This window comes from Cyrtonyx montezumae, unplaced genomic scaffold, assembly GCF_038088225.1.
Source record: "Cyrtonyx montezumae isolate F1298 unplaced genomic scaffold, pur_monq_1.0 scaffold_3, whole genome shotgun sequence".
In the NCBI taxonomy this organism is placed as follows: Eukaryota; Metazoa; Chordata; class Aves; order Galliformes; family Odontophoridae; genus Cyrtonyx; species Cyrtonyx montezumae.
Genome location: NW_027072034.1, coordinates 103,092,411 through 103,118,121, shown reverse-complemented (window position 1 = coordinate 103,118,121; position 25,711 = coordinate 103,092,411). Strand labels below are relative to the sequence as shown.

The 25,711-nt window shown below is 42.0% G+C and overlaps 1 protein-coding gene across 1 annotated transcript in view; it reads left to right on the top strand.

The window, feature by feature from the left end:
- The window catches only part of DENND5B (DENN domain containing 5B), a 104,444-nt gene that overhangs the window by 22,230 nt on the left and 56,503 nt on the right, over nucleotides 1–25,711 (top strand). Inside the window, exon 2 of the mRNA XM_065742638.1 lies at nucleotides 24,826–24,935. Coding sequence (XP_065598710.1) covers nucleotides 24,826–24,935 — 110 coding nt within the window. The remainder of the gene's footprint in view (nucleotides 1–24,825; nucleotides 24,936–25,711) is intronic.

Genomic DNA, 25,711 nt, shown 5'->3' with positions numbered 1-25,711 from the left:
GGATCTGTTCCTGATGCAGACAGGTCAGGCATCTCATTTTGCAGCATTGTGCTCATTCCTGCCAGATAGGTGGTCTCACCTGGGAAATATGGAACAGCTCTCCCCTTATGGGTTGTGATGTGGCCATTTCATGTATGTCCTGGCTTAGCCAGGCATTATGGTTCTCCTTTACCTGAGTACTCTCAGTGATGAGGAAACTGTAAGCTCTGAAGGGTTCATAAGTTCATAAGTTCATAAGGTTGGAAAGGACCCATAAGATCATCTAGTCCAACTATCCTCCTATCACCATCTCTACCCAACTACTAAATTAAGTCCTTTAGCACCTCATCTAAACGCTTCTTGAACAGCGCTAGGGATGGTGCCTCAACCACCTCTCTAGGCAGGCCATTCCAGTGCCTGACCACTCTTTCAGAAAAGAAATGTGTGCAAAGCGACTGACTTCACAGCACTGCGAAGCACCCTGTGTGCAGCCTGGAGGTCTGTGCCTCTGGTATGGGTTTCACTCACATGCTGCTGCATGCATCTATGAGGGTCCTTAGACTTGCTCATTAGTTGGACTAGTTCCTCAGCAACACAGCAGTTGGTGGTGGTGCTGTAGAACTGGCAGTCTTTTACACTTGATTCTCCCCAAGCTAATCATTAAGAATAAAAATAAACACTAAAGAAATCACTAGCTTATTGCAGGGGTGACTATTCCAAAGCAGTGAGGAGCCTCAGGCTGTTCAGGTGTAGGCTTCTCACTGCATTGGTTGCCTTGAGGTAATTTATTAATGCAGTGATGTTGAATAGCAGTGTATTATTGTGCTGCCTCACCGTCACTTGTGTGTAGGAGAGTGGGAGGAGGGCAGAAATGAGCTGTATCCTAGGAGGGAGTTGCTGGCTAAACATCTGGAAAACCCCATGATTACCCCTTTGTAAGTCATTTTTTTTATAACGTAGCTATGGGAACCATCTTTCAAAGGAGGTTACTAAACATTTTTAATCAGCCTACATTTCAGGGTAGTTTTCATGTGTTTGTCTTCTCCTCCATTCTTCTATGTGCTGTCACTTTTATTTTGGAAGTTTGGAGCCTCAGATGCTAGACACTGTCCCTTTGCCCCACTTTCTTTTCCTTCTGAGGCAGTGTACCTTAAAGCCTTTTGTCTGAACAGGGAACCTTTTTATTTAAAAGATATTTAAAACCTCTTTTGCCTATGAGACCAGAGGCAGTTTCTCTGAACTATTTAAAGCTAGTGCTGCTTGCTTTTTTCCCCATATCCTCCTCATCCTCCAGGTGTTATTTTAACAGAAGAGACTGAAACCACTTCTGCAGCATCACTAGCGTACCGTGCAGTGGTACTTGTGGAGACTTGAATATTGTAATTAACTTGCAGATGTATAACATGAAAAATTTATACATGAATCTGAATGAAGCATCATTTACCATCTGTAGATAAAATAAGGACAGGGCTTTGCAATGATAGTAGGACTCATCAGTCAAAATAAGTGTGAAAATCTCAGGAGGAGAAGTAAGAGGTCCCTTTGTGAAGCTACTGGGAAAGTAATTCTGCTTAGATGTGCAGGTGCCTAAAATAAGACAGATGCAGGAAATAGAAAACTGGGGTTTCTCTCTTAAAACAAAGCCAAAACTGCTTCCAAGCACAGCTAGAGGCTGCCTATTTCTAGCTAGGATAGACTTTGCTAGCAGACCACTCATATGCTGCTGCTGACAACAGTATCGCATTAAGTGCTGCTGGCTCTGGGTGGGATGTGAATCATCAAAGTGACACAAGTCTGGGTTGTCTTAGAGAAGGAGACTCCACCAGCTCTCTGTGCAGCTGTGCCAGTGCTCCGTCACTGCACTGGGAAGAAGTTCCCACGCACATTTGAGCAGAACTTCCCATGCGTCAGTCTGTGGCCATTTCCCATTGTCCACACACTGCAGAGGTCTATTATCTATTTTTTCTTTAGATTGTGTACACATGAAATCAGAAATAATTGCTTATAAGTTACCACGTTTGCTAATTTATTAAAAATAATAATGATGGGAGGGCTGAGGCACTGAGCTTTCCTATTATATACTTGGCTGTCCCTTGTGATTAATGCGGAATGAACATGTTCCTATCTTTCATGTCCAGTTGTTTAATGTAAAACAGTGGTTTTAAAAACTGTTAGAGAATAATTGTGTCTCCAGAAAGACTTTCTGATGAGTCTTAGCACTGTGTGAAAAGTAACAGATGCTTTTGGGAAGCTGTTATCTTAATGTTATTCAGAAGAAATGTGTAATTCCATCAGCACAGTGTGCGTAGGTATGCATTTTCAATCCATAATTTTTCATTTCACTTGCTCTTAAGTGCTCTGTTTAACACTAATAGTCTACTTGAGCTATGTGTTTACTTGGTTAACTCTATTCCTGTAACTAGATTTCTTTCAAGATAGATGACTTGGTTTTGTTCCTGTTTCTTTAAGGGGGGATGATGATCCAGAATTGAATAATTTTATCCTCTGATGGATTAAGCAAAACATGGGTTATTAAATTTACTGCTTGGGTGGATGTGGCAGTGAAGTTGTCATATTACTGAGGACCTTCACTGTTCAGTCTCTCCGTTGTGCTTCATTAAACAAAACGACAGCTACCGGAAACATATGGTGTCAGTTTTTAGTAGCTCAGTGTGTTAGGCAATTCATGATTTGTGTTCTTAACCTGTTTATTGAGCCCAGCTTTAACAGGGCTTGCTTGTTCCTGGGCGCTGCGTGTCAGGCTTCCCCTTGCCAATTTATTTGCTGGGCACTGTGTCTGTTTACTCCACAGATGTCTGTCTCCTACCATACGATTTGTATTCAGATGGAGCCTTTTTTAGATCCATTTGAATGTTTTTAATATTCAAGCCCACTGCATTCTCATAGCTCAACCTACCAGCTGAAGTGAAGGCTTTTATGAGACTCTTCGCTGCTGTTTCCATGGTTACACTGGAATAGACACCTGCTAAATACAAGCCAGAAGGGCAGGGAAAATCTTCTAGTAAGAGTCGTTGTCATCATTTCAACTTTACAATTTCCAATTTATTCTCTCATTTCCTTTGCAATAGTTTCTCTTCAAGTGGAGGCATGTATTTCTGAGAATTAGTGGCTGCTGCTATTAGAAAACAGTAGTTAAAAAAACGCGAGGGAGAAAGATCCCCTGGATTCAGGTTTTTGTTCTGCTTGCAAATGGATCTTTTTCTTGTTTTTCTTGGTGTTTTTTTTTTTTTTCTTTCCTGGGGGAGTTCACTTTAATTGCAAATCACCCTTTATATGTGATTGTAAGAGATAGTTCGCATTACTGGGTTGGCCATAGGTGACTTGCATTCAGACTACAACCCAGCTTCAAAGTACACATCCCTGTCAGATGGTAGGAGTAATGAGTGGGATGTTAACTGCTATTGTGGGGAAATAATACATATTTGAAGCAAACAACCAGCAGTTGCTCAAGCACTGGAGCTAATGGAGCATTGGTCTCCTGTGGCTTTGCCTTATGCATGATTGATTTTCACCATTGGAGAGTGAGTACAAGACATTTCTTTCAGCTAGAGTATTTTGTGGTGTTCCCCTCGCATCATGCCTTTGGGGCAGGCTCATGCAGCAGTGCTGGTGGAAGCAGTGCTTTCCTTTTCCCTCCCAGACTCTCAGCCCACACCCTCTGGGATGGACAGGGGGCTTGCCATTTGCCCAGCTTGGCTGCCTACTTCAGCCAGCACAATCATGTGTCAGGTAACCACTGCTGCTCATTCCTCCCACACACTGGAGTGGTGGATGTAGGGGTCAGGGGATAGGGTGTCCTTGCTGGAGGTGTTAAGGATATGTCTAGCCCTTACCATTGAGTGATGAGACTGCTTGATGGGATGCCCAGGGCAATTAGACATCTATATAAATAATGCTGTACGACCATTAATATAGAAAAAAAATATTTCAGCTGCAGTCTGGATATTTGAATTTTCCATGCTTTTTAGGTTATTGTATGGGATAGATAAAAGGATTGTCACAAAAGATGAGCAATGAAAATCAGATTATAGTCACGTAGTGCAAGCTTTCATTGAATGATAGAGTATTTTGGAATGGAAGGGACCTTTAAGATCATCTAGTTCCACCCCCCCTCCTATAGGCAGGGACCCTCCCTCTAGACCAGTTGCTCAAAGCCCCATTCAACCTGGCCTTGAGTGCTTCCAGAGAGGGGGCATTCTCAATCTCACTGGGCAGCCTGTTCCAATGTCTCACCACCCTCACAGTAAAGAATTTCTTCCTAGTATCTAGTGTAAATCTGCCCTTTTCCAGTTTAAAGCCATTACCCCTCATTCTGTCAGTACCTGCCCCTATAAAAATTCCCTCCTCATCTTTCCTGTAGGCCCCTTTCAGGTACTGGAAGGCCGCTATAAGGTCTCCTTGCTGCCTTCTCTTCTCCAGGCTGAAAAGCCCCAGCTCTCTCAGCCTGTCCTCATAGGGGAGATGCTCCAGCCCTCTGATTATCTTCATGGCCCTCCTCTGGACCCACTCCAACAACTCCATGTCCTTCTGTCTGGGTTTTAGCTTTCCTAACCTGATCCCTGGCTGCTTGGTCAACTTCTTTGTAGTCCTCCAAGGTAACCTGTTCCTGCTTTCACTCCCTACAGACTTTCTTTTTTGAGCAGAATTAAATCCAGAAGCTCCTTGTTAATCCATGGAGGCTTCCTGGCATTCTTGCCTGCCTTCCTTTTTCTTGGAATGCCCTGTTTCTGGGCTTGGAGGAGATGGTCCTTGAATATGGACCAGCTTTCTTGAGCCCCTAGTTCCTCTGGGGCTTGCAGCTCTGCCAAGCAGTTCCCTGAAGTTTTCTAAGTCTGTCCTCATGAAGTCCAGAGTAACAATCTTGCTATTCCCTCTTTTGACACCATAAGGATTTATTTTGAACTCCAACATTTCATGGTCACTACAGCCACAGCTGTCCTTGAGCTTCACGTTACTCATCAGCCCCTCCTCATGAGTGGGGACACAGGCCAGCATAGCACCTTTGCTCATGGGTTCCTGTACTACTTGGAAGAAGAACCTCTTTGATTTCTGGTGCTCTGTTGTGTGGTCCTTCTAATACATATAGTAGTGGCTAAAGTTCCCCATGAGAACTATGTTTTGTGAATGTGAAGCTGCTCCTATCTGTTTATAGAGTGCTTCATCCACTTTGTTGTCTTGATCAGGCAGCCTATATAGCAGACCCCTCTAAATTGTCTCCTTCCACTGCCTTCCCTTTAACCCTAACCTGTAAGCTCTCTGACAGTTACTCATCCGTCTCCAGGTGGAGCTCCATGGACTCCAGATGGTCACTGATGTAGAGGGCAACGCCTCGTCCCCTTCTCTTCTTCCTGTCTTTGCCAAAGAGTTTAAACCCATCTATTTCTACATTCCAGTCATGTCAGTCATCCCAGTGTGTATCAGTGATGCCAATGACATCATAGTCCTGAAGGCACATGCCTGCAACTCCTCCTTCTTTTTCCCCATTGGTGTACAGGCACTTGAGTTGGGCTCCCATTGAGGCCAACTGAAGTTCTCTTATCCTGTACCTTAGGTGCTGTTTTATGGGCCTGTGGTCCTACTCTGGGCTCAGGACATCCATTACCGTTGTTGGCCTCAAAGTGCAATGACTTGAGGATCCCCACCCCGAGCAGCTCTAGTTTAAAGCCCTCCTGATTAAATTGGAAAGCTTGCTGCCAAAGACGCTCTTCTCATTGTCTGACAGTTGAACTCCATCTTCCCCCAGAAGATCAGATTTCTCAAATCAAATTCGATGACATAAGTAGCTGAAGCTCTGTTCATAACACCATTCCCTTAACCATTTATTGATTTATTTATTTTTTTCTTAATTCTGTCAGTCCTTTCCATCCCATTCCCCTAGCCTGGAGGATTGATGAGAAGACTGCCAGTTCTCCCAAGTTCTTCACTGCTGCTCCCAGCCATTTGTAGTCCCTCTTGATATTCTTCAGGTTGCTGACAGCTGTGTCACTGGTGCCTATGTGAATCAGCAGCAGTGAGAAGTAGTATGTGGGGCATACAAGGTCTGACAGCTTCTCAGTCACATCCTTGATGCCATATAGCCAGCCAGCTGTCCTCCCTGTTTTGGAGACCCTCAAGGTCCCCCGATTTCTCCAGAATCATAGAATATCCCAAGTTGGAAGGGCCTTACAAGAACAACTGAATCCGAGCCCTGGCTCCACATAGCACCATTCAAACCCAACCCCCCCTGTCTGAGAGCGGTGTCCCAAAGCCCCTTGCACTCCAGCAGCTTGCGGCCGTGCCCCCTGCCCTGAGCATCCTGTTCCATGCCCTGTGGAGCAGCCCCTGTCCCTAACCCCCAGCCGCCCCTCCCCTGACACAGCTCCATGCCGTTCCCTCGGGCCCTGTGGCTGTCACACAGAGCAGAGCTCAGCGCTGCCCCTCCACTCCCTGGGAGAGCTGCAGCCACCATCAGGCCTCCCCTCAGCTCCTCTGCTCTGGGAAGTGGTTGGTCACTCAGGGTGTTGATCAATTTGAAGGTGACTTATGCAACTCTGTCATAGGGAGTTGTGTGGCAAAGTGATTACCAGAAGCTCATTTCACCCTCTGTTTTCCCAAGGGTGACGGAACAGCAGATGTGCTGCTTGTCCTGTGCTGGATCAGAGATTTCTGCAATGCCTCATCTGTGGTAGTGTTTTAGTGGAGGTGAATTTCAGGTGCTGGTGCAGTAAATAACTCTGCTGTGGTAAATTTACTGAACCAATTAGTGAGGGTGACTGACTGCTTAGTGGCTGTCCTTTCTGCCCATTCTGCAGAAGTGAAGTTATTGTTCCAGGAGCTAGTATTTTATTGGTGTTAATTTTGATAAGCCTAAAATCTCCTCCGATTCTTGGTATGGTTACGTTTATATGAATGCAGTATGACTTATGAGTAAAATGGGGAACTTCAGAAAAGATGTTAACTGCATGAATAAATACTGAATGTAAGTTAGATACATTTCTGTCTTGTAAATGTAGGAGTTAACTGATCCCCCCTGTGCTCTGTCTGTATTTGTTTTTTGACACAGTTCCTTTTCTCAGCATTGTGAGTAAGACTGACTTTTTCTTTTCCCCCATGTGTAAAAGCATCTACTGAACAGCCAATTGGTGACAAGCGTTTAAATTATGACTTTGAGGCTAATTTCTGCAGGGCCAGGTCATTCTCGACTAACTTTAAATGTAAAGTACATTTGGGCTGCATGTAGACACTAAGAACTAGTGATAAATTCAAATTCTTCTTATTTTCATAATGAGCAAGACTTAAGTCTAAGAAAGCTAGAAAAGGCTTTAGCTAAATTCCTTCTCTTCGCAGTATTGTGGTGTGAGTTGGTTGCTGGGATGATTAACTAGCAGCCAGTATCTCTGGGAACCTTGTCATGATACTGAGAACCCCTCTTTGTCCTTTAAGGGTAACTGTAGGTACCTACCTGATGGGAGGGTGCTTTAAGGTAGCTGCCAAAATCCTTCAGATTTTTTTTCTTCTTCTTAAGAAAGTAGAAGAAAGCACTACCTCTTTAGTCAAGGTACTGGAGCTGTCCTAAAACTTAGGCACTATATCTCTGTGGAATGAAGGGGCATCTCTTTAAAATGAGTAAGAAAACTGATTAAGCTTCATGTTTGATTCATTTATGATTAGTTAACATGAAACAAAAGTAGGCATTGCTAGGGAAGGTTAGTTGCAGCATTTTCTTTTCAGTGTTTCAAAGATACAATTTTATTTCTCAGCCCTGCTTCCAGTGCTCTGGAACAAAATGAGCTCAAAAGATGAATCGCTTACTTTCTTATTCTCTGCTGTTTAGGAACCTATGGGACCTGAATCCCATTAACAGGGGGAAAAAATGTCCTTTTAAAAGGACTTTATTTATGCAAAGAAATATGTTATTGTATTTATAGTAAGCCTAAGTAAGGAATATCTTTCCCTTGTTGCCCTTGGTTGCTGGGGTCTACTTGCTTTTTGTTGGCTAGACATGTCACTTGGGAGATACCACCCAGAGCCTGCTCCACAGCTGTTTGTGTGCCGGTCCCTGCTCTCAAGCTGTTACTTAAGCCTGAGGCCAAAGGATGAGTTCCTTAACAAGTCCATAAACAACCAATCAGTGACCTGCCAACTCTGAAAGTGCCAAAGCCAGGCTTTTCATATGTATAGAAGAAAGAATTTATGGTGCTGAATCCACTTTGGGATTTAACGTTTTTCAAAGGCCAGAGAGCTCAGTGCTCTTACTTTTCCGTTAAGTTCATTTTTGTAAGAGCCTGAGAAGTACCAGCTGTGCTTAAAATAAGTTTGTGAACACAGCTCATGTGCAAATGTTGACTCTGCATGTGCTGCCTCTGGGCAGATGATGTGATTCATGTCAAGAGGTTTGTGCATCATTCTGCAATCTGAGGCAATGCTTCAGATCAAATCAGTAGATTGCTCCTGTGCAGTAAGTCTTCTAAACAGGATACCTTCTGCATCTTAAAAGCAAGCATTATAGCTTGCAGATACTTACTGATAACCTACTCAGAAGGGCATCTTATTTCAGAAGCTTTGGTAGCTTTGTAAGCTTTCTTTATAGCGTCTTTGAAATTGGTGTGTTCTCTGTGTGAAGAGTAAGGCCACAGTAGCTCAAGGCGCTCCCCAAGGAGAGGAACAGGTAAGGGTATGCCTAAGTGATGATGGAAACCTCTCTTCAGACTGCTGTTGTACAAACAACAGACATACCTGTAACTTCTTGCTAATCCAAACAACTTCCACAGCTAAGCATAACACAGTTTTAGCCAAACCTGGGAATAGGTAGATGAAGAAGAAATAAGCACCTGTAACAATATATACATAAAGACTTGATTTCTTCTCTTCAGAAATCTTTCTCAAACTTTTCTTCCTTTCCCTATTTGCAAACCAAGAGTAGCAATCACTTAAGTGAGTCTTTACTTAACTGCTTCTCTCAGTCTTGATGCATCCTAATTTTAGTGATATACTATGATCTGAACAGCAGATTGACATTCTGAATGGATCATCCTGAGATGTAGAACCATCCTCAAATACGTACCAGAATGACTTCAGAAAGCATATTGAGCTTCTCATTGGAAACCATCTGGAGATGTCTGTGAACTTGATAAACTGTATATTGCTGGCCAATAGCATAATATAAGCATCTGAAGTTGTCTGGATCAAAGCAGATTGATTCCAGTCTTTCATCACAGAATAGGAGGAAAAAGAGGTAGTGAGAGCATAGACTTGAGGGAACTGTGGGAGTTGTAGAGATTTTGAGCCTTCCTTCTTTCCAGAGCTGGAGCATTTGGTAGTAATAATAATAATAATGGTAAAGTATGTACTCTGCCCCTCAGGCTCTGGAAACTGAGGGTATTCTGCTTGTAATTTTTTTCCCCAAATCATCTTTTCTTTAAATCCTTAACTCTAGCCAGGCTGGAGTGGGGTACTCTTTACATGAAGCTTATGCTTCCTTCGTGGCTTGTTTGAGTTGAGGCACTGGGGCCTTACAGTTGCATCTCACACCTTCATAACAGGTTGGCATGGCTGGCTCCTAGGATTTGCTCTGTCCTTCTGTCTCATGCTGGGCTAATTTAGCCTCATCTTGGTAAACAAGAAAACGGTTCTTATTCAACAGATTTGAGCTGGAGTGACTGCAGCTGTCGTCTGGCCTGTGCACAAACCAATTTTGTTCATTCCCTTGCCTGGCAGGAAGCCTGCACCAGAATTGTGTCGGGACTAATCAGCATTACACTGATGTCAGGAGGGCTGCCCTGTAGCAAGGCGGGAGCAGCAGGGCTGTTCAGGAAGGATTAGCCTAAGTCCTGCCTGGGATGCAGCTGGGCAAAGAAGGATGCAGAGACTGTATACAGTGTTTGTCTTGGGTCTTGTTGTTGTGAGTCCCTAGCCAACTGCCATAGCAGTAAGTGTTGAAGCAGTGCCCAAGGAGCAGTGGTGGTACCTCTGAGTGTGCTGGGTGGGCTTCCTTCACCTGGAGAGGCAAAGCAGGGGAGGATAAAGTCCACAGGTCTCCAGCTGAAAGGCAATGCTGGTGATGCTGCTACTTGTTAGATGTATTAGTGCTAAGCAGCACAAGGGCTGAGAGATGGGAGTATTTTTAATAGAAGACCTGAGCCTTGACAAGTGGAGATTCATAACTCTGATTTCTCCAAGTCTTTGTTTATCTGCCTGCTATTTACACTGCAAGTTTGAGTGCCTGGTTTTTTGCTGGCAGCATTAAGTCAGAGAGAATCAAACTTGTGCTTCTTGCTCCAAAGATGTTGAAATGTTGGAGTCTTGCTTTGCTCTTCCCTATGTACAGCTCCTGAGTTGTCTTGGCAGTTTTTTATCTCTGAAACGTTTTCAGTCTGAATCCTGAGTGACAGGATTTAGCTCTGAAGCCAAGTCTGCTTTGAACAGGAGCTTGCACCAGGGATCTCCATGGGTGCTTTCCAGACTGCTTCATTTGGTACTCTCAGTTCCTGTCCTTTGCAATTATATGCCCATGTTTTGGATAATGTTGTGCCTGAAATCCTTCAGCTTCCTTTCAGAGTCTGTGAGTGGTCTGTTGGTCAGTCAGTTCTGCATTTGCCATCCTTTCTCTATTAATTGTTCAACCACATAAAATTGATCCGCTGTTACATTATCCTGAGTAGGCACAGACATGCTGTAAATGCCTTTTAGTTCTCCTAAACTCCTAGGTAAATCTGCATCTGCCTAAATTCACACATCAGAACTGTTTTCTATTACAGAGCTAAGCCCAAATGAACTTTTGAACCTTGTCCCTGACGCATTAAGTGCGTTGTTGCTATTTAGGAAGCTGACTTAGATGGAGCAAGCAGACCTTCTGGCCTAAGATGCTCCAATTAATTATAAGCTACATAATGTAAGAAATCCTTCTCCTTTGAGAAAAATCATTATTGACAAACTTGCCACGGATGAGCAAAGACTGAAGAAGAAAACAGCTTTCAGAGTGCTGTCATTGCTAGAAAAATCCTTCAGGTTACAGCAAAGAAGGGGCTGGCATACCCAAGCCTTGTGGATACATGAGATGGCAGCTTTGGGGTCATAGTGAGAACATGTTTGTCGTGGGTGTGAGGATGTGTATGAGATGTAGTGCTCTCTTACAAAAGCTCGTGTAGTCACTCTGAGTTCTCTTTGGGTGGTGGTTATTAGCTAGACAGATTACTTTTGTTGTATTTTGCCAGTTGTGAACAAGGGGTAACCTGGCAGGTGTGGGAGCTATGCAGAACTGTGGGGCTGGGGCTGGGCTGTACCTTGTTCCTCCTCACTCCCATCTCTCAATCAGCAGAGCAAACCTAAGTGTGCTGTGCAGAATACGCCTCCTCCCTCTTGTTCCTTTTCTTTCTTCATCGCTCCTTAACGTCTTATAGTGACATCTTACCTGCTTTGCTCATGCTAATCCTGTCTCGCTTTTTTTTCCGTGACAAAAACGGTAGAGAACTGCTGTTGGAAAAAAGGGAGGGCCAGTAGCAGAAATTCAGGGTTTTTTTTTCCTTCTATCTGGTCTTCAGGACCAGCATTTTTTCTAAACAGCCAATTTTTCAGTCTCTAAATCAGTCTCTGAACCTTCAAAAAAAATGACTTTCCCAAATGCGATGTTACATGTGGATGCCAGAAGCCCATTTCTCATGTTTAACTATATGTCATGTGCTCTGCTGGCGGCCAGGAACGTCAGGCTGCTGCCCTGAAATCACCACCTCTTGCTGTTTCTGATGCAGGCCTGCCCCTGTGCTTTTTAATTCAAGCCGTTTGACAAGTCTGAGCTCCCTTCCTGCGGGAGCGCAGATGGCAGCTAACGGGATGCTGGAACTCTCTCTCTCCTACCTCGCTGGTGACAAACTCAGCGTTATGTCCATGGCTCCGGAGCCTGCTATCCGGACCACAGTTTCCCAATTGCTCACACATACAGAGATTGTGTGTGTGGTCGAACATGTCTTAAAATAAGCCCTTGTGCTCCTGCAGTTTGACACAAGGTTGTGATTAAATGCATTTTCAAAGCAAAAATTATAAAGGCTTAGGAAACATACACTGCTGCAGATAACGGTGGCGGTGTTGATTCTTCAGCGTGCCCTGACAGTTCAGGGAGATGAAGCACTTATTTGCCTACATGTGCAAGCGTTTGTCACAGTGTCAGCTGGGTGACATTGCAGAGCCATGTGAGTCTGGGTTTTATCATCTGGGTAGGGCAGTTGTCCTTTGCACGGGATTGGAGAAGGAGCTGGCTCAGGTTTTGCTGTCATAAAGTCCACTGCCCTATGAACTGCATCAGAAGCCATTGGCTCTTTAAAGGAAGTGATGGGTGAGCAGGTGACGTGGGATGGTGCCATCACAGGGTTCTCACAGGGTCATCCTGAACCCTTGCTGCTCAGGGGAAGCGTTCCTGCCAGTAAGGAAGCTGGGCTGAGTGCTAGCCTGTGTGGTGCTGAAGCTCCACCATGGGCAGGGACTGCAGGGCCTACCTCAATGCCTGGACACATGCACCAGAGAGCCCAGGTTGCTGGGGCAGGTGGCCAAAGGATGTATCCTAGCCTTTGGGAAATGGTTAGTTCGGGAAAGGATTAAACAGAAGCCCCACCAGAACTAATTCTATAGCTGGCTTAAAATACCTGGTTCCTCAGGCTGCTTATTTATAAGATACTCTGAAGCTACGATACAGATTTGGGTTGAAGTTTGACATTTCTGTACTAAAATGTCATATTCAGGCTGTAATCACAGAATAAACCTTGCTGAATTCAAAGCTCAGGACGGAGTCTTACTTTAAGAAGCAGTGAGTGGCTTTTTATAGGCAAAAAAAAAAAGTTTTTGAAGCTTTGTTGTTTTAAAGTCAGCTTAGATAGAAAGTTGGTTATTTTGCCATCCTTTGACCCTTGGATTATTAGCTGTAAAATGTATGTAAGTGCTCAGATTAATCCAGCGTGCCTCCATACTCCTTTTGGTTTCAGAAAGGAGTTCTGTTCCCCACATGCACTGCCTGTTCTTGTGACGAGCTGGAGAGCAGCCCCACTGTGCTGACTGGTTCTCTGTATACACGTGAAGCTCTTGAAACATTCATTGCAGCTTGTGGTAACCTAATATTATTCAGTCATCTTATAGTCCTTTTCAGCCTGATAACAACAGTGCAAGCGCTCTGTAAACAAATATCCAGTAATACTGGTGCTCAGCTACCCTCACAGCTGCCGCCTAACTGCTGAGATCTGCATCACTTGTCAGAAATGTTCATAGTTTGGGTCTTTTCCCTTGTGTGTGCTTCATATGTAAGTATCCCCCCTCCCAAAAAAAAAAAATTAAAATTGTTTCCTTGGTATAAATATTTAATGCAGTGCACACATGCTTGTTAAGCTTTGCATAGAAGAGGTATCCATCAGGGATGGTCTTGGTGTATCTGTGTGTTACAGAATTAATCACCAGCAACTTGTCAGACCCTGGAGAGAGATGCAGATGCCTGCGTCTCTTTCATCTGTCATGTGTGCATCCTGTTTGATTTGAAATGGGAAGTCTAGTCCCTTGGGAGCAATGCAAGGCGCTCATGTGCTACCACGGAGCTGTGAGGAATTATGAAACAGCTGAGTCCAGATTTTAGGATCACCATCTCTGGTGTTGTGGGAAGAGACCTGGATGCATGGAACAGCATTTGAATGCATAAAAGAGCATTCCTTCCAGCCTCTTCTCAGGGAAAGAGGGAGCGTGCACAAATATCTGGCTGTGAATACATTATACCTGTACTCTCTTATGTAGAACAATGCTCTTTAGTTGGTAGGCTTATGTGCTACAGAGCAAGTGAGTAGGGGATTATTGAAACCCATCCTTATGCACCATAAACAACCCTCTTCTGTTTTAATCAAAGGAATAACAACTTCTCCCACTATGCAACAGGATAATGCTCTTGTTTTCTGTAACTGGATGCTCAGTTTTAGCTGTCCCATTTTGTCTCACCAAGAAATGCCATCTTTGTTTTCAGTCATATTGCTATATCTGTACATTTTGTTAATTCTCTTGTCTTTTGTGTGCACTTCCCTGCATTTATTGAACATCTCCAAGATGTCAGTATGCTCACAGAGACCATAGGTGTGAAGTGTGCTCAACTCTGATGTGGTCTATGCCTAATCCAGCCTTTGCCTAGTATGAATTACTTTTATATAAATTTGTATATATATCTACTGAAACAGTTACTGAGCACTCCAAACCATGGCACAGCTTGCGCCGGTGTTACACAAAACATTGTTTAACACCACGAGATTCCCCTTCATGCAAGAAGGAAGTATAAAATACTGTAGCATGACTCCTCTCTGTTTTGCATTGGGATGCGTGCAGTGCCCAGGACAGCTCTCATGTCTGCCTTCGTGGCTCCACCTGCATTGTTTTTGAATTAACCTCTCTGTACTTGGTAACAGCTCATGTTTCTTTAAAAACAGGAGCAATAAATTGCGTGCTTTCTACCTGTGTGATTTTATTATGCCAGTCAACCTGAGATCCAGGCACAAAGAGATTAGTGGTAATGAGAAAATATTTGCTTAATGCCAGGTAATTTTAGGATTATTTAGATCTCTGTTCACTGCTGCTTCCATCTTTGCTGATGGGGCAGTAACACAGCAAGCAGAGTATGCATGTGAGTTGTGCGTATGGACTTCTTTCTTATTCTCCTTTCTGTGCGTCTCTCCAGCTCTTCCTTCAGGGCTCTGCTGGCTCTTTTCAACCATTTTTAGGCCAGGAAATGATCCTTGTTTCTTTTGGGGACTCTTCATGGTCTTTTTACATTCAGAAAGGTAAAAAAATGAAGACTTTCCAGAAACTTGTACTGTTTTACCATGGATATCTACACTTACATTGGAGTGGCAGTGGAAATTTGAGGGAAGGGGGAGCAAGACACTCCTTTAAATCATTAGGTTTTGTCAAAGGAGAGACATAGTGCTCTACTCATGGACTCCTTTTCCTGTCTCAGTGGACTCTACCTTCATTCCTTAACAGACTTTGCTGATGGCAGCAGAAGATTTATCCCAGAGTCTATAGCTGTTTTTTGGGGAAAGCGAAGAATGTCAAAAATGGATAAAGCTCTGCTGCAGTGCAGGGGTGGAAGAGGAAACTCCATCTAACTAGTCATGGTTTATTTAAGGCATATGGAAAATTTTTCATTTTTAATGATGCCTTTTGTGTAAACTCACTGGCAGCAGCATGATGTTCAAAGAGTTTCTAAGCACAGGTGGTTTTGACCAAGACCTGTAGGTTCTTGCAAAGATATTTGTGGCAGAAGAGGCATTCAAACTGAAGAGTTACAAGGACTTCTTTCTTTCAGTCTGATGATAATATTTGTTCTTCTTTACAATATTCCAAAATTTTTAGTTGACAAAACTCAACTGTGGATTTTTTTTTTTTTCAGGAGCTAGTGTGTCACCCAGCACCTTGTTATAAACATTTTTTTCCTTTCGTGTCAGTTTTGCCCTTAGTGTATTGCTGCAGACACTTCCACTGATCTCCAGTTACTGTAATACAGGTGAGAGCATTCTCCATGTTGTAGTGGCTTCTTGGGCAGCTCTTAACTGGAAGCATCAGCTGCAAAGGAGCTGTACGGCTGTTAGGGCAGTGAGTCTATCTGCCCATGTCTTTGTACCTGTTTATCACTCCTCCATACAGAAGTTCTCTTATCTTTGTGCCTTGCCTGCGGGTACTTGTGATTTTTCAGGATGTGGAAAGACTTTTGTCTCTTTCTGAAAAGATTCAGTTGTTGAAAACTGGTGGAAGACTGGCTCTTGCAGGCTGTTGTAAGGACAATTATCTATTGGCAGCAGCTTGAACAGTGGTTTTTCAAACAAGGTCAGTTTGTGCTACACAAATGGATGTTTCTATTCAGTGCCAATGAGAGAACTTTTCTGATTACAAGAAGAGAACATATTTCTCTGCTGGAACCTCTTCCCATCAATAATACATATAACTAAATTTTCCTAACACTTCAGAGGCAAGCATTGCCTTGCTGTAGGCCTTTACTTGTGAAGGCCATGGATAAAAGTAACTCAGCACAGTGAGCTTAATCTGTGTCCTATCTGCACTCACCTCTTGCCCCACCAGTTAAAAACAGAAATGTTTGTTGCCCAGAGTATCAGTGCTACATCCAGAAGGCCAGAGCCTCGAGTTTTTGTGAGATGGGTGAGACTAAAGGTGCTAAAAAGCATAAGTCTAAATAGTGCATGGCTGGCAGTCAGAGCTGCTGGATGGGCATCTTCCTTCTCTGTTTCTGACAGTGTTGATTAGTGCTGAAAATGGTGTAGGACAAATTAAGGTTCTTTTCTTCTTGTACTGTATTGTAAGCCAAGCTTAATTACTGTGACATAAGGTGTTATTGTGAAGTTATTCACACTCTGGTGCCAAGCTAAGTGCAGCTTTTGTGAAATTGCTTCTGACTTCAGGTAATAAAGCACCTGAAATTTGCCCCTGAGGGGCAAAGGGGGACAAATACTGATATGTGATGCTCTGTAACTAACCAAAAATCCAGCAGGTAGTTTAAGAATAATGAATTGTGAAACTTTAGATTTAAAATGAGGTTTAAATTTTTGCTTATGTTAATTTCTCTGTTAATACAGATGCTCACTCACTCCATATCAAGAATGCAAAATGAACAGGAGATCTGAGTATATAAAAATGCAATAAAAATCAGTGTGCTGCTGTGTATAAGCAGGATGGACCAAACAGGCCTGAAATGTAACTAGTTCCCTAAGTTTAGGTCCAATTTTACGCCCCATCCACTGTTTCCCATTAATTGGGAGCAAATGGCAGTTGTCTGGGAGCACTGTGCCTCCTTGTGTACTTATTACATTCTCTGCAACACTAAGGCAAAAAAAAAATCCCCCCAGATGGCATGATCTAAGCCATGATTCCTTGAATTTGACATACTACGATGCAATTTTATGCAAACCATAATTCCAGCAAAACGTGTAACTCACACTAGTTTTCTGGTGTAGTGGGATGAGTCTGGTCTGCTGGCAGCTGGCACTGTGGCTATTTTAAGCTGGCAGTGCTGTGCTGTGTAATGTTACTCTGTAGGCAGATAAAGTGCCTTAATCAAGGTCAGAAGAGGAGTGGTGGCAAACTGAACTTCTGCTAGGTTTGAGCCATTTCCTCATTAATTCGACTTGGACAATAGCTTAAATATGAACAAATCTCCATTTTTAAAGGATCACTTACATACTAAGCCTATTCAAGGAGTAATTATTCTGTGTTGTCAATGTTCTCCAGTTCTTGGCACACCTGTTACTTGTATGGCTGGAAAAAATGGTCAAGGGCAGAAAGAGCAGAATCTGCCCTGCACATCATGCTGTGCATCCCTTTATGAGTTACATTTTTCCTTTTCTTTATTCCTATTGCAAAGATGGTGGCCAAGTCTATGGAAGCTCAGGCCACGTTGGTGAATGACAGTTTTTTAGAAAGGACTTTTAGGGAGGACCGTGAAAGCAGCATGTTAGAACAGCTGTATAAACACCGTGGGTATGGGACAGACAGAAAGGGAAAATGCCAGCTTTGCCTTGGAGTTGTTGACCGTGAGAGTTTGGAGTCTTGGTCATGGCAGAAACCAGTATGCATCCCTGTGTCAAAAATCTCTTGTGCTTTTTGTGCTATTCTGTACCAAGATCCTAAAAACATGCACAGACAGTATGATTCCAAAAGAACAGTAGGCAATTTCTTGTTTTGTTTCGTTAGTTTAAATATCTGTGCAACTTTTTGGTGCAGACAGCTCAAAAGCAGAACAGAAAACCTTAAGGCACCTGGGATGGAAAAAAATCATCCTGCAGTTATGAATATGGGTTATCTTTATGTATTTCCTGAAGGAAGAAACAAAAATTCCTAAAACACAAATCCACATCTATTTATTGGAATTATTTCTTGTGCCCTCTGTAGAGGCCACTTTCCATAAAATTAAGGCTTGACAGAATGATCTGGATCCTTTGAACTGATGCCAGAATTAACAGCTCAAATGGAAGGCAAAAGTATAAATCACTCTGAATTTACACCTAGAAATGGAAAGAGCAGAGAGGTCAATGACATTTCACCTTTAGTATATGCTTTAATATATAAAAATAAATTTAAGTTGATGAGGATTGCAAATTGCCTTTGTGCAGTGTAAGAAAGAGACTTTGCTTGATGAAAGAGCACCATAGTGGCTGGGAAAACACTCTTGTTTTGCTGCAGGAGAGGAGCTAGGCAGCTGGGAGAAACTTCAGAGAGATGTGCTAGGACATCCTTTTGTTTATCATTACAAGCCACTGTTGGGAGAGATGTAACTGAAAGAAATTTAAATCGCTCATCTGAGTTATATAGAGCTCATTTATTCAAAACTTCATCTAAAAGCACCCTGATACTCTATTCATAATTTCCATCTTGCAATAGGTAATTTTTAAAACATCCTGACAATGTCATCCAGTACTATATTGATGATGTAACTACATGGTTAACAGTCTTATAGTGGAGAAAACCTCTTGGCTTTGGTTCGACGCCAGTTGGAATGTCTTAATGTGTAGGAGCAAAGCAGCCTTTCATAATAGGGAAACTATATGACAGCATGCTGTTTGAAGTACTTAGAATTTAATCTTGCTACTAATTTTGACAGGCATTCCTACAATTACTTTCAATATGTTCAACAGCTTTGTAGTGAAACAACCACTGAGTTTTTGTTCGTCACATGTATTTACCCTTTGTCCGTAGTGGGGGGAAGAAACGTGTTGTGGTCTGTTTTCCTATTTTACCTATTTTTATTTCTTTTTTTTCCCCAGTACACTTGTATGTCTTTCACGTTGTTCATACTTGCTTTTTTATCTCTCTTTGTTATGTTGTGTAGTCTTGTACAAATGGCTAGAAGCAGAACTCCATGGCAAGAGCTCAGATACTGCAAACAAAGCCTCAGGTAAACAGGGGTTAAGGACAAAGCAATCAACAGGCCCTCTGTGTCTCTTTACTTTCTGTCTTGCAGCTATCTTTGAATCAAATAAAGGATCATAGCTTAAAAACAAAAATCTTGTCCTTTTTCACCCTTTTACCTGACTTCATATCTGGTAAATTTTATTCTTTTTCTTGAAGCTCTCTTGGCAGATGCGCTTCTCCCTCAAAAAAATAAAAATAAAAAATAAAAAAAATCCACCACTAGTGATGTCAGGAATCTTAATGGATGGATGCACAGGGCTAGATCTGATGTGTGCTTGCTAAAGATCAAAAAACACCACATGTGAGGCTGCATTAGAATGCACTTAGTGAGAAATCCAGCTGAACTTAGGTATGGACGAGCTGTATCTCCACCAATTTCTGCTACAGAGACTCAGGAGTTCCTGAAACTTAAAGAAAATGTCTTCTGGATTCTACACTTAATTAGGAATATTAGGGAGGTCTACACACACGATACACAGCCTGCTACGTCTTCCTGCCTAAGTATGATCCATCCATCAATTCCTTGAAATACTGACATGCAGGAGTCTCACCGGGTAGGGCAGGCCCTGCTCACACCCTCACTCCCTCATAGGTAGATCAGGCCACTACCATCTTACAGGCAACTGTTGTCTGCTGAATAAACTCAGATTTAAAAAATTTGAAACAAAAACTGTTTAGATTGCCTTGCCCCTGCCCTCCCATTCATAAAGTTTCTTTCCTACACCATAAGATTATGAGAGTATGTGGAAGGAGTGGCAGGAGACGGTACCTTTGAGTTCATGTCCTTGAATACTGAGTAGCTAACCACTGCTGCCTCAGTGTAATGGAGAAACACAAAAGAAGAGCAGCAGAGCACGATTTCTGTGCTGCTCGAAATAACTGATTCCTGAACGTGACAATTAGCACTGTTATCCCTGCCTTCACGTCGTCCCTACCTGCACGCTGTGCATTACTTGCTTCTCATGCAGGGTCACACAGTTATCCATTAAGTTCATCCTGCAGGGAAAACATACTGGATGTGCTGAACACTTTTAATTAGAAATAGCTATCAAAGAGGTTGTCACTGTGATGTGCAGAACTGTGCACGTTTACATTCCCAGTACATTTGTCTAAAGGAATAAAAGATATTTTTATTTTGGTGGTCATAGGCATTCCTGTCTACGTTCCAGAGCCTGTAAGGACCAGCAGATAGTTCACATTCCCTGGACCAGAGGGTGTGGGTAAAGGATGGCTTTGCCTGTGTAGTTATTTTATTTTTGTATGCCTCTGTAGTGGCTTTAAAACTTAACATGGTTGAATTTTTAAATATAATCACTCGTGTGAAAGCCATCGTGACTGACAACCTCACAGCACCTCACAGCTGTAGCTTAATTTTCCTAGTAATTTTATCTTTCATCCAAAACACAGAGATGCTTAGTTTTCTACTTTTGAGAATTGTTCTCACTTTGAAATGAAATTACTGTGTTTTTTTCCTGATCTAACATCCATCATTTCAGCATTTGCTTTTAATTTGAAACTAAATGCCCTTAAAAATGATTGTCTTTAGTGGGAGGTGCAGGCCCCGCTACTTAAGACACAGTATCCAATTAAAACTGAACATGAATCTGACAAATTTCACAGGATTTTGAGAATTGATATTCTGAAAGCATCCGTAAGGTGAAAGGATTCTATTCAAAACCAGCTTTTGCCTCTGGAAGGCAGCTTACCCTACCAGGTTGTGCTGTTTACATGAATGGGTAGCACACATCAAACATGGTGTTACCATCTGTATTCACAGTATTGTTATCTGGACATTAATATTTTAGAATATGGATTCAATTCTCATTTGATACTTGCTACATTTTTAATGTGCCCTGCTAAATCCTCTTTCGAAAGCTAGCAAGCAAGCAATTAAAAAAACATAGTAGATTTAATGAAAATTCACTGTTTTCCTACGGTTTCTTACAGCTGAAGAAATTTTTCTTGCCACTCCTCAGCTCAGACCTGAGGGGGGTGAGAATGAATCACGTAACATACCCTTTGGTCCAGGCTCCTTCTCATGTTTGCCAAGAAGGTTTTGCTCTCTGTGGTTCTCCTCTAGCTTCTTCTCAGAGTGTCCATGCCTCTTCCCTTATGCCAATGAGAGTGGCTTGGACAAATGAAAACACTTCATCCTGATGTGCAGACTGCTTTCTGTCATACCCTTGTGCTGCTTCTGACCTAAATTATTTTTTCCTTGAAAGCTTATCCTGCCTGGCTTCCCAGGAACAGCTTTGTTTGGAGGGTGCAGTGCTGTGTTTCTTCTGAGTAATGACCGACTGATTCCATCTGGTGTGGCTTCGTGACTCTTCTCTTTTTGTGATCACTGATAGAGAAAATTGTGATTTGTGTGTGTTTAATCATTAGTTTAATTTAAATACATATATATATACCTGTAGTAGTAAAATGCAAACCCTGCAGAGACCATACAAAGGTAAGTTATTTGTGTCTTTTAATTTTCTGGGTAAAATGAATCCATGTTGTCAGCCTACTAAAAGATTGTCATTGGGGTGTTTGGAAATCTGGATTCTATAAAGTAATGCCTGTGCTTCAAACAGAACATTTTAGACCTCTCTGACTTTTAAAGAACAGTGAAAGTATTTGCAGCATCATACAAATTTTTGGTTATCTCTAAAGGTGGATTAAAAACTTCATTTTTTTTAATTTTTTTTTTTTTTTTAAATCTAGTGGGGTTAGTACTTGACCTACCAAATCAGGAGAGGAAGGTATTTTTCTCTGGAGGAGTCTTCAGGATTGCATCTCAAAGCTCTTTGAGTGATCTGTTGTTCTTCAACCAGTGTCCAGTTAGCATCAGACAGGTTACTTCACTAATATTTGTTTTAGTCATGAAATAGGGAACCTTTAAAGAAACGTGACCTGCGGCGATCTCCACCAGCAGCAGAAAATTTGATAAAGTCATTCAGATGCTTCTCAAAATTTCTGCAGACGCAACCAAGCACATTTAGCATGAAAGCTGCCTTTCTGCTCATTCACAGCTGTAAACAGTGTCAAGCACATAAGGAAGACTGAAGACCTAATTAGAAAATAACTTAATGCATATTTGTTTGGTTTAGCGTGCACATTAATTATGGTTTGTTGCTAAGAATTAAAAATGTTTACAAATATTCTCAAGTGCACAAAAGGGGACAGAGAATTTTTGCTGAGATTTTTATCTGTGAAACTTCAGGAATCAGTAGATAACACTGTGTCTTTAATACCTCAACAAAGAACTTCTGGATCAAAGTGAGAGGTTATTCTACTGACATGTTGTATAATAGAGTGGTAGTCTGTTTTTGTGCACTTCAGTCATAGTCTTGTAACAGCATGCAGAGCACCTTCACAAAGTTTATGTTTCAAGCTGCTATAGAAACTTGTCCAGCTTGGAAAATGTGGTAAGCTAATTAGCTAAACGCTGACATGTTTTTAATTTGATCCAGGTTAGTCAATACCTCTGGTTTCCTTCACTTCTACAATGCGTAAGCTTTTAGTGGATTTTGGGGATGCCTTGAGCAATTCAAGAAGCAGACTGGATTCCCCTGCCAGAGCTCCTCACACCTTACCATTCCCTGCTATTCCTGCCCCAGGAAACATGCAGCTCTGACTCATCACTGAGCATTTCTACTCCCAGGCACAAAATATCCTTGCAGAAGCTTATTTTTCCTTCTATGTTTATCCACAAAAATAAAGAGGAACTTGAAGTGCTAGAAAAAGTAATGCAGAAAACTCCCTCAATTGTGTTAATAATAATGAGCACTGGATAGAGATACCCATATCCTTATAATAATGAAAACATCTTTGAAATGGCAAGTTTTTAAACTCGTTCCTTGAATGCATTGAAACAGAGCAGTAGGAAGAGATTGCTGGCTCTGGAGCCTGCCTGGCATGGCAGCTTTCGGTGGGGCACGGATGGGTCTTCTGTCTCCACGAAACTGCCCAGAGAGGTGGTGGATGCTTTGTCCCTGGAGACAATCAAGGTCAGGCTAGTTGGGCTCTGAGCACTTGACTGAGTTGTGAGCGTCCCTCTTCGCTGTAGGGGAGTTGGACCAGATGGTCTTTAAAGGTCCCTTCCAACTCAAACGATTCTGTAGTTCTATAAATTTTTGCCTGTCCAAAATAGGTGTGAGAAGTGCCCAACCTTTGCCTCCTCTTCCTCTGCCTGTCAGCGTGCAGGTGATGCTGCTACAGTTCAGGCATCATGAAAGGAGCAGCTTAGGGCATTCAGCACTGCTGACTGGGCTCTGTCCTCTGCACGCAAGGTGTGTTCAGGATTTCTGTGCAGTCATTAACCTCATTAACTGTTTGCATTTAACAGCCCACTCTGGAAGAAAAGAAAAACATCCATGTAGTGAGGACTTTAAAAACCCTGTTTTATACAACAAATGGTTTACAGTGCTTCTAAAACTTAACTTTGCCTGGATAATTATTGCTTGTGAATTGCAATGGTGTATTTCACTGTTGTGTTTCCCTCAATTATCAGCAGATCCTAAGCTCCGCAAAAGGAAGATTGAGAAGTTCTGCTTGCAAGTTTTCTTGCATTATAATGCTAATAAGTACTTATTATAAAAAGTAGTCCATTGTGACCAAACAGTTGTGTAGCCTGTGGTCTACAAGGAGCAAAAAGACACGTGCCAAATGGGTGAGGTCTCAGTAACTTTAGGGTAACTGCAGAACTATGAATTGGTGCAACATGACTTAGAGGCTGTTAGCTGTGCTGGATTGTCAAAAGAAGCTCAACAGGCACAAATTATACTCCCATAGTCCGCTTTGCCTTCAGGGAAGGGTTAGTGACTTGTTTCTGCAGTAATAAGGGGTTACTTTTAGAGCCTGCCAAGTAATTGAATTTTTTTTTCATCCAAAGTAACCTCTAATTAAAAATAAAACAAACAAGCAAAAAGTCTTTATTAAGTAGAAAAAGAAATTAAAATATTTCTACTTTTAGGGAAAATAAATTATATTTCAGTAGCAGACTATATTTTAAAAAGTATATAGGTAACTCTGGCGAATATCCAGCAGGATCTCTGAGCACAAAGTCTGCCTTGATGAAAACATTTAACATTTTGAACTTAAGGTTTTCAATTCATTCTCCTCTCTCAGATCAGAAAGGAACTGAAGAGAGAAGACCTACCTGTAGTCTTTAAAGCAGGAAGCCTTAAATCATCAATCTGATACCTAAAAAAACTGCAGTATATGGTAGTAGAATTCACACATTTTAAGTGTCTCCTACTTTATCTGCTGTGTAGCATACTGTAGATTTTTCAGTCGTGGAAACTCCACTGACAGTATTACCTTCACATACACCCTTTGTATGCTGATAACTGGATGTGTTTCTGCTTGAAGTATAATATCAGTCTTCCTCTTTGTGCTTAATGGAGATAATGTGTGTGGAAAAGGTCTGTCCTTGAAAGTCGACATAGGAAAAATAAATATTTAATCTTCAGGCAGGCCTTGTGTTATAAACATTAATCCATATTGAAGCCTTAAATAATTTGTAATAGCTGTGAGGTGCTCATACATTTTATTAATCTGGTTTCTTACAGACTGGAGAGAAAATGCTCTTTTAGCACCTAAGTAAAGCCATCTCTTGCTACTAAACCTATAGAGAAAGATGGAGATTTGGTTGATGGTAGGGTCTTTTTCTATAAAACTCCAGCGGTGATTTTTCTTCTTACAGTACACTGTTATGCAGTAAATACTGAGCTATACTAAGATTTTGTGGGAAAGTAGGGTATGATTACACTAAATGTGAATTTTATCTGTTTCTCCTTCAGAAGAGTACCTCTGTTGGGAAAATGCACTTTTGACAAAAAAAAATGAAGTGAATGAAAGCTAGCCAGACCAGCTCTCTCTGAAGGCTCACTGTTGGCTCAAGTCATTATTTCTTCATTTTTTTTCTAGGAGAGAATTTTGATCAGAGTCCTTTAAGGAGAACCTTCAAGTCCAAGGTTTTGGCCCATTATCCTCAGAACATTGAGTGGAACCCCTTTGACCAGGATGCTGTCAACATGGTAGGTAAAGAAATTCTTAAGCTGTTTACTGACAGTTTCAACTCTAAAGTGGTTCCTGGGTTGTTTACAACAGAGCACTCCTATTGTGGTCAGTAGGGATCTTCTGCTGGGACTAAGTGCCCCCATTAGGCATTCTGCTTTAACTGCTGTAGAGGAAGATACTGTGAAAATGCACAATGCTTTCAGGCAAAACAAAAGAAATTCTGTATTTACCTCCCAATTTCTAAGTAAATCTACTGTGTGATGAAATAGATCTAACCTCCATCATAGTGACTGGCTGAGAGGGGTGTAGTCATCATTAAAATTGGAAGAGACCTCCGAGATCATCCAGTCCAACCATCTACCTACTACCATTATTGCCCACTAAACCACATCCCTAAGTGGTACATCTCCATGTCTCTTGAGCACCTCCAGGGACGGTGGCTCCACCACCTCCCTGGGCAGTCTGTGTCAGGGCCTGACTTGTCTTTCTGGAAAAAATATTAGGAATATCCTAATGTCCAACATCAGATGGGAAGGAGACAAAACAAGGAAGTCTTAAGGTACTAATATTCATGTGAAAATTTTCTGTGCAAAAAAAAATGTGATGTTCCATATATAAAAAGGGAGAGAGAAATCTTTTGTCAGGCAATCACTTTTAATGGTACCTTTGCACCAATGCAGCCTCTCTACATCTTTCCTTATAGCTGAATCTGTAAGTTTGTCTGAGTGTCTAAGTCTCAAGACCTGTTCATAGAAGAGAAAACAGTTCCTGGAGTTTTCTATAGAGGCAGTGA